Here is a 17769-nt window from a genome sequence, read left to right on the forward strand (position 1 = left end):
GATTCCATTAATGAATTATTGAAGTGTGATTGTTAGTATTTGCAATCACTGGGCTAATAAGCTCAGGCTTGTGACACTGAAGTGTTTCTCATTTAAGGGTGATGGTGATGTGATTAACACCATTATCAGTGTGTCCTGTGAAGCATAAACCCGATGGGCTCCTTCGGTGCCTATGCAGTGACCCATGAAGCTTTCACTGGGTCTGTACTGCAGGAGGGGGAGTTGACACAGAAGAAAGTCAGTGTGAACTGGGTTCACTGGGTAGCTCCCCGCAAGGCGACACTTTAAAAAAGACAAGCAGCATACTGACACCAGAGGCTCTTCTCCCCACAGCAGCCTGCCCGTGCCAGCAGCACACGCAGCCGGCTTGGCCCATTCCAGTGGCGGCTCCGGGAGCTCCAGTGAGTCCGAGAGCAGCTCTGAGTCTGACTCCGACAGCGAGAGCAGCTCCAGTGACAGCGAGTGCAACGAGGAGTCACGTAGTGCCACGCCAGAGGTAAAGCCACACTCAGCTCCTCCCCAGTGGGTGCTCGGAGGGGGAAGCATGGACGAACATGAAATCCTGCTCCCTGATAGATGTTGGAGTTCTCTGCTGTTTGATGCTGTTGACTTTTTTTCTCACTTCACAGTTTTACATGTATGACCGACATACTCATACTAGCTTTTGGAAGAATCCTTCTGGCCTACATTTGAATTGTTTGAAAGAAATATTTAGATTTTTGCCAGTAGCTAGAGAAGATTTTATTGACACAGTGTTCAGCTGGGACTAAGGGAAGGCAACATGACAAAAGTATGTCTTAAGGGACCAGCTAAACTTTTTAGTTGTATTAAATTTCTCCAGAGTCACGTTGTAAACCAGATAAGGAAGCCTAATTAACCATAAATACTCCATAAATACTCCCATAAAACTAGCAGTCACCACTAGTTGACTGAAATAAAAGGGTACATTAAAAACATTCTTTTAAAGGGAAAAGCGTTGCTTCTGTGTGAGATTTGTTCCTTGTCATTCTTCCATCTGCAGCCTGAACCCCCCTCAACAAACAAATGGCAGCTGGATAAATGGCTAAATAAAGTGAACCCCCACAACAAGACCATCATCAACAATCAAAATGAGCCTCACAGTGAGACCAGCTCCCAGACCCAGAGCAACCAGCAGGCCGAAGGTCCTAACAAAGGGAAACTCAACAGCAGCCTGCCCCCAACTGATTCCAAAGACCGGGCAATCCTTAGTCCCATCCGAGAGAAAGCCAAACCACGGGTTGCCCAGAAAACCCCAGAGGCAAAAAGCTCCAAGCAGAAGTCACCAGCTCATAATGAGCCAGCTTCACAAAGGACTACTGGGAAAAAGCAACCCAAAAAGGTAGAAAGGACTTCCAGTGTAGAAGAGTATAACTGGCCCAAACCAAATAATACCAGCAACACTCCCAAAGAAAAAGACACACAGGAACCCCCCGAGCAGCCAAAGGTTCGAACTAAAGCAGCAGTTGGAAAGACTGCTCCAAGGAAAGAACCACGAACTAGCACAGGTCTCACTTCAGAGAAGAAGAAGTACAGAGGTCCCAGCAAAATTGTCCCCAAATCCCGGGAATTCATTGAAACAGATTCATCTACTTCTGACTCAAACACAGACCAGGAGGAGAGCTTGCAGGCTAAGGTATTGCCAGCTTGCCCTGGCTCTGCCAATGGTGTCAAAGCGAAGGACTCTGGCAGTAACATCCTCAGCGTAAGTAGTTTAACTAGCAATGGCAGCAACACATCCATTGACCAGACCAGCAATGACCTGGAGGAGCAGCTCTTTTCTCCTATTCCAATCGTACAAAATGAACTTCTGTCCCCTCTGAGAGAATATGAAGAACTCAAATCTCTGTGGGTGAAAATAGACCTTAGTTTACTCTCTAGGATACCTGGACAAGAGCCTTTTGAGACCACATCTGTGAAAAGTGAACCAAGAGAGGCAAATGTGAAACACAGGCGACCATCTCGGGAGTCCCCTACCCCAGCACCTGAAAAACCACCCACAAAATCCAAAAGGAAACACAAGGTAATTAATTTTCACTGTCTGAAGGAAAACATTGGATTTGTATGCATCCTCGATATCAGAATCACTCTCTGATTCCTCACTGTACCTGCAGCAGCGCTGTAAGGAGGCCTCATAACACTAAGGCTTTATTGTTTTTTCAAAGAACATACATTTACAAGTGCATTACTGCAAATTAGCATCAGAAACCAGTAAAAACCAAACTCCAGCTGACAAAATCAATGAACAATGTATTTTTTTGACATTGGTCTTACAAGCTTTTTCACTGTATTTGCTCACTTACCCATTCATTTCTAGTGTCCTCTAATCTGCAGAAGGATTCCCAATGACAAGTTAATATGACTATGGGTTCAGCCATACTCAGAAAATGTGACTTCTATTTCGAAGGCGGGATTTTATTGTCTTCAGAATTAAGGCATTTTCACCACTGGCTTAAATAGGCATAGCTTCATTAAAATCAATGGAGTGGTGCTTGCTTATGCTCCTGGTGAATTTAGTCTGTATTGTTTTGTTGTATAAACAAATGTGATTCATAGAAATATAATTTGCTTAACTAGCTGCTTTCTCTACACAGCTACCTGAAAAAGCAAATATATTTTGACTTAAGGTGTTATATTTTATCATGTGTTTTGTATTATTTATGCCCAAGGGTATCCTATCTTGTGGGGTATGACAGTGCACTTCAAACTAAACATGTATTCGGAAAAAAACCCTGAAGTTTTATATCATAAATGAATTGTTGTAGTCAGTTTTTCCAGCTGGAATGGTTGTGCTCTGGTCTGTCTGCAAGAACTCATCATAGCATGGGGCTTTTTATACCCCAGATTTTATAAATGATTGTGAACGTGACTTCAGCTGTTTGTTGTAGTGGACTTCTTGAAATCCTGAGTTTCAGCAGTCCAGTGGTACAAGAGAGTTAACTAAGCAAAGGCAGACAATGCCAGGCAGACACAGGGTCTGCACCCCTGCCTACATGAGTCACTGCACTGGCTCCTTCCCTGTTGAATTAAGTGGAAATAATTACATGAGTAAACTCAGCAGGTTTTTATTCAGTTTATATTCTAGCTGTACACTAAAGGCAGATATGTAAGAAAGAAGGAGGAAAGAATAGAAAAGGGATGCATAAATGTCCATGCTTATGTGTATGTATAAGTACACCAGTGTGCATACTAATTATGAAAAAAACCTTCTTGCTAGGTACCTTAGTGGAGTGCCAGTATGATGGAGATGGAATCGGCTAGTATTGGCAACTAAACTGAGGCTCCCAGGAAAAATAACATGGTCATGAAAAATGGAACCTCATAATTTGAATCAGAAAGTAAAAAAATTAGGAATCTCACTCTAGGACTGTGCAAACATAAGTTACCCTCTGGAACAGCTTATTCAGTTGCTGTGTGATTGTTCCCAAGGGGAAACAAGCCAATTAGGATGACTTGAGGGTATATCATCAGTTAAAACAGGGTAGGGAGAGCCTGATTTCTATTTCTAAATCATGCTATTAAAAGATTTATTTTAGCCATCTACTAGAGGGCTCAAAGGCTGATATGAAGGTTCCAGTGACAGAGCAGTAATCAGCTTTGCTTGTATCATCCTAGTTCAGGCACAAAAGTCATGCATCAGGGAATCTTTCAAAGCAAATTTTAAACCAGCTGTCACTGTTAATGCCTACCCCAACTCGATACTCCAGTCTTCTAGTCCTGTGAGGAATACTTACTAAGGAAAGTTTTCCCATCAACTTCTATTAAGTCAATGAGTAAAAGCTATTTACTTGAGTAAGATTTGGCGCTATCATGTCATTCCATCTGAATTATTAATTACATTCCAGTGCACTACAGAAGATAACTACAGCACATGAGGCGTTTTGTTGCCTAATTATCTGGGTGTGTCATTTGTTATATAACTTCATGTCTCAAGTTTGGAGCACATTTAGCCCTGATTCCAGGTGACTTTCACTTCTCTTAGACCAGTATTTTAACTGCTGCTACTGTAAAGGAAATACACTGAGATTCCTGAGCTCTTCTTAATAACAAGTGAAACTGTGCATGTTGAAACTTTCAAATTCTACCCCTTTCATTAAAGCAGACAGAAAGCCTGGATACCTTTGTTGAAAGCAAGAAACAGCGCCTGGAGGACTCTTCAGCTTCATGCCTACTCCCACCTTGTATCTCTCCAATACCAAATCATAGATTAACCAGCACTAAAGAGTAAGTTTGGGTTTTTTTGCAACATTCATGTGGGATTTCATGGTAATGTTCTACAAATGTCTCTGCTGTAGACCCAGGTGTGGTTTACAGCCCATAAGCTTAAGTGACCTGGCATCGCTATTACCATCATTCAGGAAGAGGTTCCATGTGGTTTTGGATGATACTCATTCATCCTTCTGATGGACCACAGGCATTCAGAATGCCACCACAATCCTGGTGTGCTCTTTTACCCATACTATGTCTTTTCAGTGTTCTTTATTGCCCCCATCATCCTTAACTCCTATGGCCAGAGGATCCTACTAAAAGTGGGCTTTATTTGATTGCCTGGAATTTATTTGTTTTAAATTGTTGTCATAAGAGACAGTTCTCTGTTTTATTGAACAAAATAGTGACTTTGCTGTTCACTTCAGTGGCTCTTATTCTTTAAGTGTGTGTACAGCCATGCCAGGGGTGACCAACCTTAATGTTTCAGACATGTCCTTTGTATTTGATTACAGACGTAATCAAATACTTTGTGCCTTTCAGAATGTCTTTGAGAGATGGCTATAATGCTTGAGCAAACAGGTGCCACATAAATAATGATTCTGATTAGTATAATCACAAGATTAACATTCTATAAATAACCAAAGAGTTCAATTCCCTTCTGTCATCAATTCTGTGCTTTTACAGTTTTGAGACGAGGCATTTCTTTCTGCTGGGACAAGCAGATGATCAAACCCTCAATTTACTTCTGAAAACAATTTGAGTGTAGTAGTATTTAAATTTAGATAAACTTCAAAGATTGTTTATGAAATAGCATACAAATTTTTAAACCCATAAGGAAGGTTGAGCATCATTTTATTTATCCTAGTATATAAATATTAAGGACTAACTTAAGTCCTTGAGCTAAGCCCTCATTCTACCACTGAGTCAGTTGGAGTCTGAAAAAGGCAGATGAGTTGAAACTTACACTGTGTTCTGTAACATGTTTGCACATTTGATAAACATCATGATGGGTGTTACCTGATTGTCATTGCTAGAAGTACAATAAGCAGAGATATATTGCAGGGGGAATCAAGGATTATCCATCCCCAATACCTCCACAATCCATTAAAAAAAATCCTTCTACACTTGCCACCAGCAAGCCCTAAGGATCCACCCCCAACCTGATGTTTCTTAATTTCAGCTTGTTTTCCAGGTCATTAATTTGATTCCTTGGAGCTTGGTATTCTCTGTTAAAATACAGTTGTGTCCATCAATAGTTATTTCCATATGCCAGCTTTTCATCTTGTCTGCCTCAAGTTTTTAAACAAAATTTTCTCACTTCTTTTTCACTGCAGTGGTTGAGCCCTGGATCACACTGCATTTGTTATTAGTGTTTTCTGAGTTCACTTGAAACAAATGCAATATTGTTTGATAATTCAGGTCTTCAATTCCCAGCAATGTGCAGCTGAATAGAGATCAACATATTTCCCAGAAGATTAGGGAGCTGGCTGAACTGTGTGGTGACAAATTTCTGGAGAAACCCCAATTATTTTTAAATAGTCAGGAGTGGTTCTGTTCCGCAGAGGGTTAGGTAGAGTTTTAAGGGGAGGCAGAAGAAAGGGGAAGCTGAAAGTACTCTTCAAGGGCATGGGGGAAAATAACACTTCAGTGGCAAGAGGTTGAAAGACAGGCTGCCGTTTTCTCCTTTATTCCCAAAGGTTTTACATTTCTTTCAGAACTCCTATATCTCTGTGTAAGAACTTTGAGAAATCAGGGTGATTCAGCCACAGGCGTGATGGTGATGTTCATCCATTAAGAAGGTGGTATGTCCCATGGTGGATATTCCCACCTGGGAGGACCTTTTAAGTCTCTCGTGTTAGAACTTCATCCCTGTGCCAACAAGCCAAGTTCCCCAAGGCAGCCTTCAGAGACTCACTGGGGTTTTTATAGATAGAAGAGTCTTTTGACAGGAAGACTATGACCTCTAGGCTGAAATTTGGAGGCATTCAGGAATCTGCAGGAATCGGTGAAAGACAGCCCCCTTTCACCATGCCTCTGCAGCTATCACTAGCTTGCTGTCCATGGTTTAGACATTTGAATACATTTCCTCATAATCTTTCCCTAAATATATGTGCTCATAAAGCAGGCAAAGATGCACAATTAATTTTAAAGGGTTACATATCTAATATGGACAGTTATATGCCTAATTTCCACAAGTTTCTATGACTACATATACAATTTGAGTCTAGAAGTTTCAAATGGTCAAATATGAAGTTAAAAGCTGTTCACACAAGCTAAGAGCTGGTTTGTATTATGTTGTCATTTCATAAGCAAGTGGTTATCTCTCTGTTCCTTCCCTTACACACTCTGGGGCTGATGCCTTTTCTTAAATGTGACATGACACTTAAAATTATTCAAACAAATGTTACTGTATTTTCCTTGTTTCTGATATTTCATTGCAAGTGAAGGAATAAACGATACTGTGTTTTATTCAAGTAGTTTAAGCTGAAACACTGCTGTGAAGCTGGATTTTGGTCAGGTCAGCTGCTCACTTTGCAGCAGAGGATTATTTATGTATTTATCTGCTTGCCAGAGCAATTTTAATTTAGGCATTAATTTTATGTGCTGCTGAATACCCTTTATATTTGAATACCTGATTGGTAGACCTAGTCCAGAGCACTGTTAGCCACTGTTTAGCAGTTTGTAACAATGCAGGAGAGTTATTTACTGGTGCAGGATGTCTAAATTTCAAACTGGACTCGTACCAGTGAAACATGTTTGCTGTCTAGCAGGCACACTGGAAATCTGTCTGAGGCAAGCATTTCAGCCTGGTTTTCAAGACGTCCTGTTCCTTTTTGTTTGACCTGTAGTTAAAGATGCACCTATACTTGGCAGCATATATTAGCCGATCTTTAGAGTAGTCACAGCTGTCTATATGCAGCATTTCATTGTGGACAGGGAGAGGTGAGGCAAAGAAAAACCAAGTGATTGGTATAGACAATGGTTTTGTGTCACTAATAAGGCAGAGATACCACTGAATACCACAAGGAGTGCGTAAAGAAATGACAAAGAAAGGCAGCTTGAAATGTGAGAGGAAATGGAAATTTTCTCTCTCCTTCACGCAGTGACCTCTTGTTACCTGCTTGTTTTCTGCCCCAGAAGAAACCTGGTTGGAAAAAAAGAAGCAAATGGGGATCCTTCTTGGGTTTTGATAATTGGCCTTTTCAGTCACAAAAACTAAACCCTGCAGCCACAAGACCATCAGTTCTGCTTCTATTTTTCCTTAAAATTTTATTGTGTTTCTCCCTAGATTGTACGTATAGTTTAACTAACAATCATGTCAGCAAATTAAACCATTGAGTCTCGGTAATTATTGCAATAAATTCATTCAAAATTAGAGATTACTGCAATCAAAGACCAGTTTCTTAGGGCATTAACAGCCCAAAGCAAAGTGACAATCTGGTTTACTGCTGGTAACAACCTATTTCATAAAGGTTATTGTTAACATAAATGCTTTGGTGTAAATCTTAGGGAGGTAACATTGCTAAATAAATTACTGGCTTACTTCCTTCAAAAACTCATAGGGTTAAATGGGCAACACGGAAAAAAAGAATAGAAAAGAAAAAAACAAAATAAGTAGAATTATAACCATAAAGTATTGGGGTTTTGAGTTCTATAGAAATCAAAATCCTCAAGTTCATTTTCTTTTGTGGTTAAGTCTTCCCACCCACAGAATGACGTGTGTGCCAGAGCTGAGGAGCTGCACCTGTATGTTGGTTTCCCCTCTTATATTTAAGCCCAGAGAAGGAGATAACTGGTGAGGTTTTAAGTCATTGCACCTACAGCCACCTTAAGTTTTTCTGATACTACTCTCGTGATGCCTCCACCTCTGTGTACAGCTGAGCAATGTTGCTTCAATTACTTTACTTATGCCTTAAATTTCCCTGTGCAGTTGTAGACTGTGTGCAAGCAAGAGTCCTGCATTAACCCTGAAAATATCCATGGGTGTGCTGAAGAATCTCACTAGTGGTGCAGAGTCAGATCCTGAAGGGGTCTTGGCCAATAGCACAAGTTTTTCTTCATATGCTTTTGAGATCTGACAGATGTGATTGCTTTTCGCTTTGCAAAGCTGTACCGGGGGGAAAGGAGACTTCCACACCTCCATGCGCAGCAACACAGAGAACTGCTTTGCTATCTGCTCCCACTTGTATGTGCATATTCAGGATTCCCTGTGTAGAACACTCATTTGGGAGACAGCGGGTTTGGATTCTGCTCCTGGGATTTCATTAACTGTGTTTGCTTTGCCTCTGCACAATCTGGTAATGCGCATGCTTTCTTGGGCATGCACTCCTTTAGAAAACTTTCCTCTGGAAGAAGTTCAGTGTTATTGCGCTATAGCTGTGGTAAATGTCTGAGTTCCAAAATGCCCTTTGGGGGTCAGAAAGCTAACAGATGGGGCTGCAAGTAAGAACTTTTTGGAGGCTGTTGCAGGTCCACATGCACATAAAAGCAGGCTCCTCAAAGAACTGCCAGTGTCTTCCAATCTGATTGCTTTCCTTTGATCAGGACCATGTGTTTTCTGAGCAGGACAGGATCCATACCAGTCCTACTGTAAGGCAACATGAATTTCTGTGTTTATTTGATTCCTTTAGTCTGAAGATCTTTAATATCAGAATTTCAAATCAGATACTTTTAACTTTGCTGCACTCCAGATGGTTTTGATTAGAAGAGAGATAAAACCTGAAACATGGGGAGCTTGTTTGATTTTACAGATAAACTAAAATAGTCTTCTATGACCAAATTTTGTATCATATTTTTATATTCACCAAATGACCAAATGGGAATGACCAAAGTAGGTGTGGATCCTGATATTGTTGGGAAAACTGCAGAAGAAGCCAGGCTGGAATAAGAGAGCTCCAGAATGAGGAGCAAGGAAGCTTGGCTTGCCTTCCCCTCTTTCCCTTGTTACTTTAAGGTAAAGTAGATGTGTAATTCCTGACACTGACTGAAAGTGACTGGGAAGGAAACAAATTCTTTGTGACTTAATTTGTTATTGAAATTTTGGTCAGTAATCATGAAAAGTAAATGACCGTGTAGCACAATATTAGATGTCTAACAGAAGTCTAACAAAAGATTAAAATTCAGGTTATCCGTATTGACTGAGCTGGGACAGTACCTAAAATAAAAATCTATGAGTATATTAACATGTTAAACAGCAGGATGTTGGGTTCTGGTTTTACCCTTTTTGAGGGATTTGAGGGGAGAAAGGTCTGTGAGGTTTTTCTGGGTTTACTGTGTATTACAGCTGCTACTTCTAGCCAGCTAACAATTTCTGTACATAAAACAGACAATAGATTATCATATTACTTGAGCTTTCATGTCAAAACCACATTCATTTTCTGAATCACGTTCAATTCATCAACCAATATTTGCTCAAGGGCTTTTGCCAGCTACAAGTGTACCATTTTAATATAGTGTTGAACATTGGTTTTATTCTAGAGGTCAAATAATTATTATCTTCTTATTATTATGTTTATCATTTTGTAGTTGTCATAAATTATTTTTTTTTTGGTTCACATGCCATCTGCTGTCATGCTTTTTGCAGAGGTTGCTTAGGTGGGCCCTAATCCATCTCTTAAGAAGATGCATAATGTTAAACACATAAATAGTCATACTTGATGTCAAAGGAGCTAACCCCATGCATAAAACTTTCCAGCACTTTGCTGAGTCAGAACCTCTGTGACCTCTTAAATGAAGACTGACTCAAATTAGCATTTAAATTGGGTACAATTTATACTAATGCAGTGGAAGTTGTCCTCCAAAGCAAGAGGTTTCTGCAGCCATTGAAAAGGCAGAGGTAGCTCTTCTGTTTTCCCTGCCTATTTCCTTTTGACTTAGTTCCTAGGACATGGGGACTGCAAGACATATTTGAAGGTAGAGCTGGCTTCTCAGTAAATATAATCCTGGTGCTATGGAGGATTAACCAAGGTTCTTGAAATGCAACTGGTTCTTATCTGTGTCCCAGGGGCAGCGGTAACTCAGTGAAAAAGGTGGCAAAGAAAAGAGAAGAGAAGCTGTTCCCTCCTCCATTATCCCCACTCTTGGACGAGTCTGTGCACCGGCGACACAGCAGTGACAACAGCTCCTTCAGCCAAGAGACCAACATCACAAACACCTCTCAGACCAGCAGCTCTTCCTCCTCTGTTTCTAAACACAGAAAGAATGAAAATAAATCTTCTTCTAACCCCAAAGGAATCTGTGTAAGTAACTGACCTCAGTTGCTGGAAGTGAACAAGATAAAATTAACTTAGCTTTGTTCTTTTTGATTTTTTCCCCCCCTCAGTATCTATTTTTAAGTGCTTCTGTAGCCCCTCTCAAGATCAACGACAAGTGGGTCTTTGCAGAGCTGGTCATAAGCAACTCTTGTAAGTTCCATTTTTAGGTCAGCATCAGGTATTTACCTGGCATTGTCTGTCGGTCCCAGAGCCTCAGAGGAGAGCTTTGCAGCCACCAGATAGCTGCAATTAGTTCCTTAGATCTATAGCTACAGCACACACTTCAAAAATACACTTCAAAAATAAAGCTTCAAGAATTTTGGTATCCATCACTTAAATAATTTCTCCAAATTCTCACCTAGAATGGAGTACTATAATTATACTGAATATTGTGGACTAAACTAAACAAAAATCTAACAAAAAACTACCTGTCCATAGCACACTCAACATGGAAATACCTTGTCTCAGGTTTGCAGGCTTCTGGCTTCCAGCAGTTAGGTTTATTTACATCTAAACTCCATGAATTATGTGTATAAGCTTTCAGATGCCATGTAAATAGTTGGCTTTTACACCAAAAAAAAAAACCATCATTCTGTTAAGGCCATCTCCTGTTCAAAGTTTTTAATATAGGCAATTCTTGTTTGCTTGCTTTTCACCAGATTCAGATGAGGTTTTTTACTGAAAATACATGAAAAAGAGCCAAGCCTAGAAACTGCATAGCAAATTCACTAAAAAAAAAAAAGTTAGGTTTCACATCTGTTTGTTATCCCCTTTTAGGTTAAATGGGCAAACTTAAGGGTTTGGGCCCATTTTAAATAAACCCTCTTGAGTTTCAAACATATCATTTAGTATCAAACTGTATCTTGTCAAATTTAAAAGACAAGAAGATTCTGCCACATAAAAGGACACGCATAGCCCCGTTTTTCACAGTTCGATGCTTCATGAGAGGTTGTTATCCTGCACTGTAATAGTAAAACTCACAACTTGCATTGGATTGTAGGTGACAAATCACTTCACCTTGTTCATTCATCCCTGTTGCTTTCTGATGTCATTGTGTCACTTCAAGCTGCGAGACTAATACACACGCCTTCAACTGGAATCAATGCCGAAATGAACTGCATATGTCAGCAAATAAACAATGCTGTGTAAACAGCAGGGCCACTTCCTCTTGCTCCCAGCATCTTTAGTCAGATTTATCCTTGGTTTATCTATTAACCTGATATATGGCATATTTGTGTTCTAAAACATGTTAGACTTCTTTGTCTGTAATTTAGTTTATCTGGCTGTGGACCTAGCTTGCAAGTTGCAGTTGCCTGATTAAAAAGTTTCAGTTATGCTTCTGGTTTTAATCAGTGCAAAGTCACAACTCCTGACTTCTGCTTTCCGTTCTTCTGCCTGTTCTGTGCAGCAAGGGTGAGGGAACCACTTCTTGCTGAAATCTGAGCAGACTTTTCAGGCACCTTACGGTTAGCTAATAATAATATAGAAAAATAGTTACATTAGTGTGATACTCCTTGAATGAAGTCGAGTTTACATCCAGCCCTTCTGCATTAGATTTCCCTACCATTGCTTTCAGCAGTGTTTCTTGTCAGTCACACTGTGGCATCTGCACTGACTTCAGCTAGGAATGTAAGTTAATGAGTTCAGGTCAGAGGTAGAGTCCTATTGCCTAATTAATGTAATAGGCTTATGTTATAAAGGATAGAAGGGTGGCTTTGTGAGGTAACCTGGATGTAGTTGGGTATAAACAAGTGATAATTTGTGCCTTAGTCTTTTGTTTGTTGTTTTTTTTCTGAAGAGTGGATATGAGCACTTCCATTGTTTGAAGCTGTTTGCTTGAACTATCAAGAGTTAGTAACAGTCCTTTTTGATCTAGGAGGAAGAATCTCACAATACACCAACAGCCAACCCTCTTCTTGATACTGGCCATCTAGAAACAGACATCTGGTCTGCAATGCCAACACTTTCCAATGGGAATTCTGAGTCCAGAAGACCCAAAATAACATTTGATGATGTGTAAGTATTATTGGCCTCTGTGCTAGCTGTATGTTATGTAGCTGGGATTTTCGTGCAAGCAGAGGTCCCGGTGAAAGAGATTATCTTTGATCATAACACTAGCATTGGGCACCTGTGTGGATAGTGCTGCACAAAGTTTTAATCTTTATAAATGGACTATTGTCACTGATTAATGAAGACTCAGTTGATAAATGTTTTTAGATCATGAATGTTGATTCACGGTGATTTTTTTTTTCTTTTTTTATTTTAGCTCCTGTAATGGAAACTTTTTATACTTAATTAATTTAAAATATTCTTCCTTTTCCTCTGTTCAGCAAACATTAATGGGTCCTTTGAGTGGGCAGTTTCTTCAGCTAGTTATTTTACATTCTGGTTGCCCATATCTTTGCATACAGTAGCTTTAGATTAATACCAGGTTAAGATGTAGAGCTAAGTGGGTGTGTATGTTGAAATTGCTCTTGGAAGCAGTCAGCAATTTTCTCAAACAACATTTGTCCAGCTGTATGAAAACAAAGACTTGAAATAATTGATTTTGTCTGTTTAGGCTTCACAATGCGGATTATTACATGCAGGAGGCTAAGAAGCTAAAGCATAAAGCAGACGCATTGGTAGGTTACCACCGGGGATTTTTGTCTCTTTCCACTATGGAACTGGGTGTTACAAAAATGTCCATTCTGAATGTCATCTAAAGTCTCAGAAACCAAGAGGAACCCTGCTATTGGATAAAGGATGCTTCAGATTGTACTCCATAAATACAGTGTCCGGAGCAAGTCAAACCCTGAGCACCATTCCTAGCCTTTAACAATTCTTCCCCCCCCCCCCCCCCCCCAAAGGAAGCTCCTACTATAGTTGGTATCTCTTCTGAGGTGCAACAGTCATGCTGTTTATTAAGGATGTAAGATAATTTCATGAAAGATGATGTGTATTTGAAATTTGGTTTCTTATTTACTTTGTGGTTAAACCAAAAGTGCTGAAATATTCTATTACAGAAAGTTAATAAAAGCCAATCACCCTCCACCCCATTATCTTGTGGTAAAACTGTTTGATATTTCCAATCTAATTGTTTAAAATTTGCAACAATTGATTTTTAAATAGTACATTCATTTTTATTGCAGGCTTTTAGGCTGGTAAATAAAGACTGAGCACACTACTTCCCAAAAAGTTTTGCAATGAGGTAGTTCAGTGCTGGGAAAGCTTTTTATCTCATTTTACCCCAAATGAAATTCCAGTAAGATTGACCTAATTTTGCAAAGTGTTTTGATTTTGATAAAACTACTTAATCTGGCAGACTATCGTGGCTTGTTCAGTCCAAGCTATCACTAGCACTGAAGTGCCTTTAATAGCCATTTGCTTTGTAAGTAAGGACTTTGCTCCTGTAGGCTACATAGAGTACAGAACAGCAGCTCAATTAGGCAGGCTTAGTGGAACTTGACTCCTCTCTTTATTTAAAGTAAAATGTCCAAAATGGGGTGTAGCCATTCACTTTGCCCCTCAAAATCAGAACTGAAAAAGAACTGGGTAATTATTTACCTCTCACTTTATTATTTGGGGGAGGTGGAGTGTTGCATGTATATTTCATTATTCCACAGCAGAGATTTTGTTCTTGGAAAGAAGTCTTTATCAAAAAAACCAAACCAAACAATCGTGCTATGTTTCTGAACACCAAACAAAAAGAAATTAAAATAAAATGGCTTTCCCTCTGTTGTCAGTGAGCTGAAAGAGTTGATCCGTCAGGCTGCCTGCTTCCACTCTCCAGGCTGCCTTTTGACTTGGGGCACGATGTTACCAAGTGTGTTTGCAGTGGGAGGTGGGTTCAGGTTTTTGGCAGCCTGCCATGGCTGTCAGTAAGTGAGCAGTCATCCCTCCCGACATGTCCGGTTACAGGAGGTGGCCTGCGCTGATGCCTGCAGCCCAGTTTAGCAGACCATGTTCAGCCAGAGCCCTGACATCTGCACGCAGGAAGGGCTGGCAGAAGCAGACTGACAGCACCTCCCAGAGCTGATTGACCTTTAAAGAAAATACACATGGTTCTGGCACAGGGATGCCTGCTGCACGCTAGCAAATATTTACAGGCTCAGGCTCCTGATGATCTCAATATGCTATGTCAATCCACTTCCCTCCGCAGCCTGATTCACTAAGAAAGTGTTGACCTGTCTCCCATCCTCTTACCTTTGACTATACCTTGCAGAAGCAGGGGAGTTTCTCAAGCAGAACTAAGAGGAGCAGGCACAGCACATGATGCTGCTGCCTGCAGGCAGGCCTTGCCTGTCACATGCAGTTTGACACCCCGAGTGCTGTTACAGGAATGTGGGACCATACGGTACAATACAACTTGTTGGCAGATAGAAATACCCATGAACAAAGTATCTGCTTTTTCTTTCCACTAGTTAGGTCTTGACTTCTTTTTTTTAACCCAGCCCAATACAGCTGCACACAAATTATCTCCATGTAACACATTTGCTGTGGAATCCCGTAGTGTTAGTTGTCCTATGGAAACAATTGCTTCTGGTTACTTGGTGCTGACATGACAAAGCACACATGGCTTTGAAAGATATGTTGCAGTGGCTAGAAAGATAATGCATGTGACCTCAAAATGTGTCAGCAAATGTTAATGGGATTTGTGGCAGTGCTCTTTCTGAGCTTGTATGAAAAATAGATTTCTGGTGAAGGGCAGGCTTGGGGAAGAGTGGCTGCTCCGCAGAAAAGGACCAGGGGTGCTGATTGACAGAGCTGAGCATGGGCCAGCTTGTGCCCAGGCATCCTGGCCTGTATCAGCAAGAGCATAGCCAGCAGGAGCAGGGCAGTGATCATCCCCCTGTATTGGGCACTGGTGAGGCTGCACCTCAAATCCTGTGTTCAGTTCTGGGCCCCTCAGTACAAGAGAGACATTGAGGTCCTGGGGTGGAGCCAGAGAAGGGCAATGAAGCTGGTGAAGGATCTGGATCACAAGTGTGATGAAGAACAGTTGAGGTACCTGGAGGAGAGAGGAGAAGGCTCAGTGGGGGACCTTATTGCTCTCTACGACTGCCTGAAAGGAGATTGTAGTAAGGTGGGGTCAGTCTCTTCTCTGAAGGAACAAGTGACAGAACAAGAAGAAATGGCCTCAAGCTGTGCCGGGAAGGTTTAGGTTGGATACTAGGAACAATTTCTTCACAGAGAGGCTCCTCAGCCATTGGAACAGGCTGCCCAGGGCCATGGAATTGTACAAAAAACATGTAGATGAGGACCTTAATGACATGGTTTAGTGGTGGGCTTGGCAGTCCTGGGGTAATGGTTGGACTTGATGATCTTAAAGGTCTTTTCCAACCTAGCTGATTCTAGGATTTTGTGTCTTATGGGAGTGACCCCAGGAAAACTTACCTTTGTCTGGATGGCAGTAAGGAGTCAGCTAATGTGGATGGGCTGCTGCAGTGGCAACTGACTGTAACATATGGAAGAGATCTTGGAGACCTCACTCTGTTCTCAGCTGAGCTGTGATGAGCTGAAGGAATTCCACCTACTCTGCTGGAGTCAGCATGGAGCAAAGGGCAGGATCAGATCCCATTTCTGGCTCAAACTGTGTGTCTGTATGAGATACGCTTGCAGCCACATTCCTTCTTTTAAATACCACAAAAAGTAATCTTTGGAAGACTTACTTGATGATCTTAAGGTCCTTTCCAACCCTAACTATTCTATAATTCTATGACTTGAAGCAAGGAATTCAAAGAATATGCTGAGAAGTGGCCATTAGAATAGGGAGAAAATACTTAGAAATAATTCCCCTTTTGTGGTCATTCAAGTAATACCTATCAGTTATACAAAGACTTTATATATAATCAGTGCACAAGAGCAGAACTTGAAATTGAAGGTATGCAGAGGGAGCTAGTTGCAAAGATTGCTTAGAAGTAGCCGCAAAGGCACAAATTCTGTTATCTTGAACCAATACTAAATGTTCTGCTTAATATATTGCTAGGATAGGCTTCCATTTTGTGAATGAAAAGCATACGCAGATGCATCAAAAATATTTTGATAGAGACATACAAAGAAATTTAAAAATTATTTAAAATATATTAGATCTCTTATATCAAATGCCACATTAGTAGGATTCTTACATCCAGCTATCAAAAAATTGAAAATGTTAAATACTGTTATAAAATACTTACTATAAAAATGTCATATATAATATTCATTACACATAAAAAAGAAATCAGTATGTCTAAGTCAGTTTAATCACAACCATTATGAGGGCTAAAACCTTTTGCGATAAAATCCTAGTAAAATAAAATATTTAGCGGTGCTATATTTTCTCCCTTTTTTTTGTTTCTGCTCTTTCAATCATCACATAAGTGATGAGATTATTTCTTTTGGTCAGCAGTTAACAGAATGCAATGTCTGACAAGTGACATGGGGTTGTAACTTGACATTCAAACTTAGTTCATATGTTGAGGGGGAATATAAATTTGTTCAGACATGCTTAGTATCCCTTATTGACTGTATAAATCCGTGCATGTCAATGGACATACACTGACTTTCCTCTGTGGAGCTTTGGGCCATATACTACCTGAAAAGATCTGGTAAAAACACAGTCCTTTCCTTAATTACTGTATGAATTCATTCTTAACTACCAGCATCGCTTTGCTTTCATCCTAATGCTAGTGTTGCTTTGTATAATGATGTGTCTACCTGGAAATTAAAGCTGAAGGATTTTCTTAATGGTGTCATTCCCATTTCAGCTGGAGAAGTTTGGCAAAGCAGTGAATTATGCTGATGCTGCCCTCTCCTTCATCGAGTGCGGGAATGCTATGGAGCGAGATCCATTAGAAGCTAAATCTCCATACACCATGTACTCAGAGACTGTGGAACTCATCAGGTTAATGTCCTTTCTGTGATCATTTTCATCATCTCATTTCAGTCATAATTAGAACCTGCTATGTTTTAAAAAATACCATTTCGACGTATTAATGATTTGTCCAAGGCATCTTCATCTCAGAAGTCATCATAATTAGTTCTTGCCATTTTATTAATGTCATGGAAAATTTATAATTGATGGACACTGCTTTTATAAATTATCCCCTTTAGAGGTTATAATGTGAGTGTTATAATTTGCAATATTCATAAAATTAAAATTGAAATGTAGTGGGTGGAAGTAAAGTATAGTAATTTCACTGTTTGGCAATGACACTTGTCTTTTTAAAAGGTGTAGTTTTATAATTCCAAACATTAAAGTGAGTCTATCAGGATTTCTATTACAAACCCTGGTTTTAGAGGTTTATAACTTGGCTGTTAAAAGAAA

General features: G+C 40.1%; 1 protein-coding gene across 8 annotated transcripts in view; it reads left to right on the forward strand.

The window, feature by feature from the left end:
* Positions 1-17769, forward strand: part of AFF2 (ALF transcription elongation factor 2) — a 368508-nt gene that overhangs the window by 330236 nt on the left and 20503 nt on the right. For 5 of the 8 annotated variants that reach the window (XM_061356781.1, XM_061356774.1, XM_061356778.1 and 2 more), the window contains 7 exons: positions 334-496; positions 1022-2041; positions 4118-4242; positions 10232-10466; positions 12358-12497; positions 13042-13105; positions 17210-17346. In XM_061356781.1, coding sequence (XP_061212765.1) covers positions 334-496; positions 1022-2041; positions 4118-4242; positions 10232-10466; positions 12358-12497; positions 13042-13105; positions 17210-17346 — 1884 coding nt within the window. The remainder of the gene's footprint in view (positions 1-333; positions 497-1021; positions 2042-4117; positions 4243-10231; positions 10467-12357; positions 12498-13041; positions 13106-17209; positions 17347-17769) is intronic. The other 3 variants (XM_061356775.1, XM_061356777.1, XR_009725983.1) reach the window with 3 other exon arrangements.

Source organism: Neopsephotus bourkii, unplaced genomic scaffold (assembly GCF_033783945.1).
Source record: "Neopsephotus bourkii isolate Nb327-2 ecotype Australia unplaced genomic scaffold, CSIRO-AGI_Nbou_v1 NB_867, whole genome shotgun sequence".
Lineage (NCBI taxonomy): Eukaryota > Metazoa > Chordata > Aves > Psittaciformes > Psittacidae > Neopsephotus > Neopsephotus bourkii.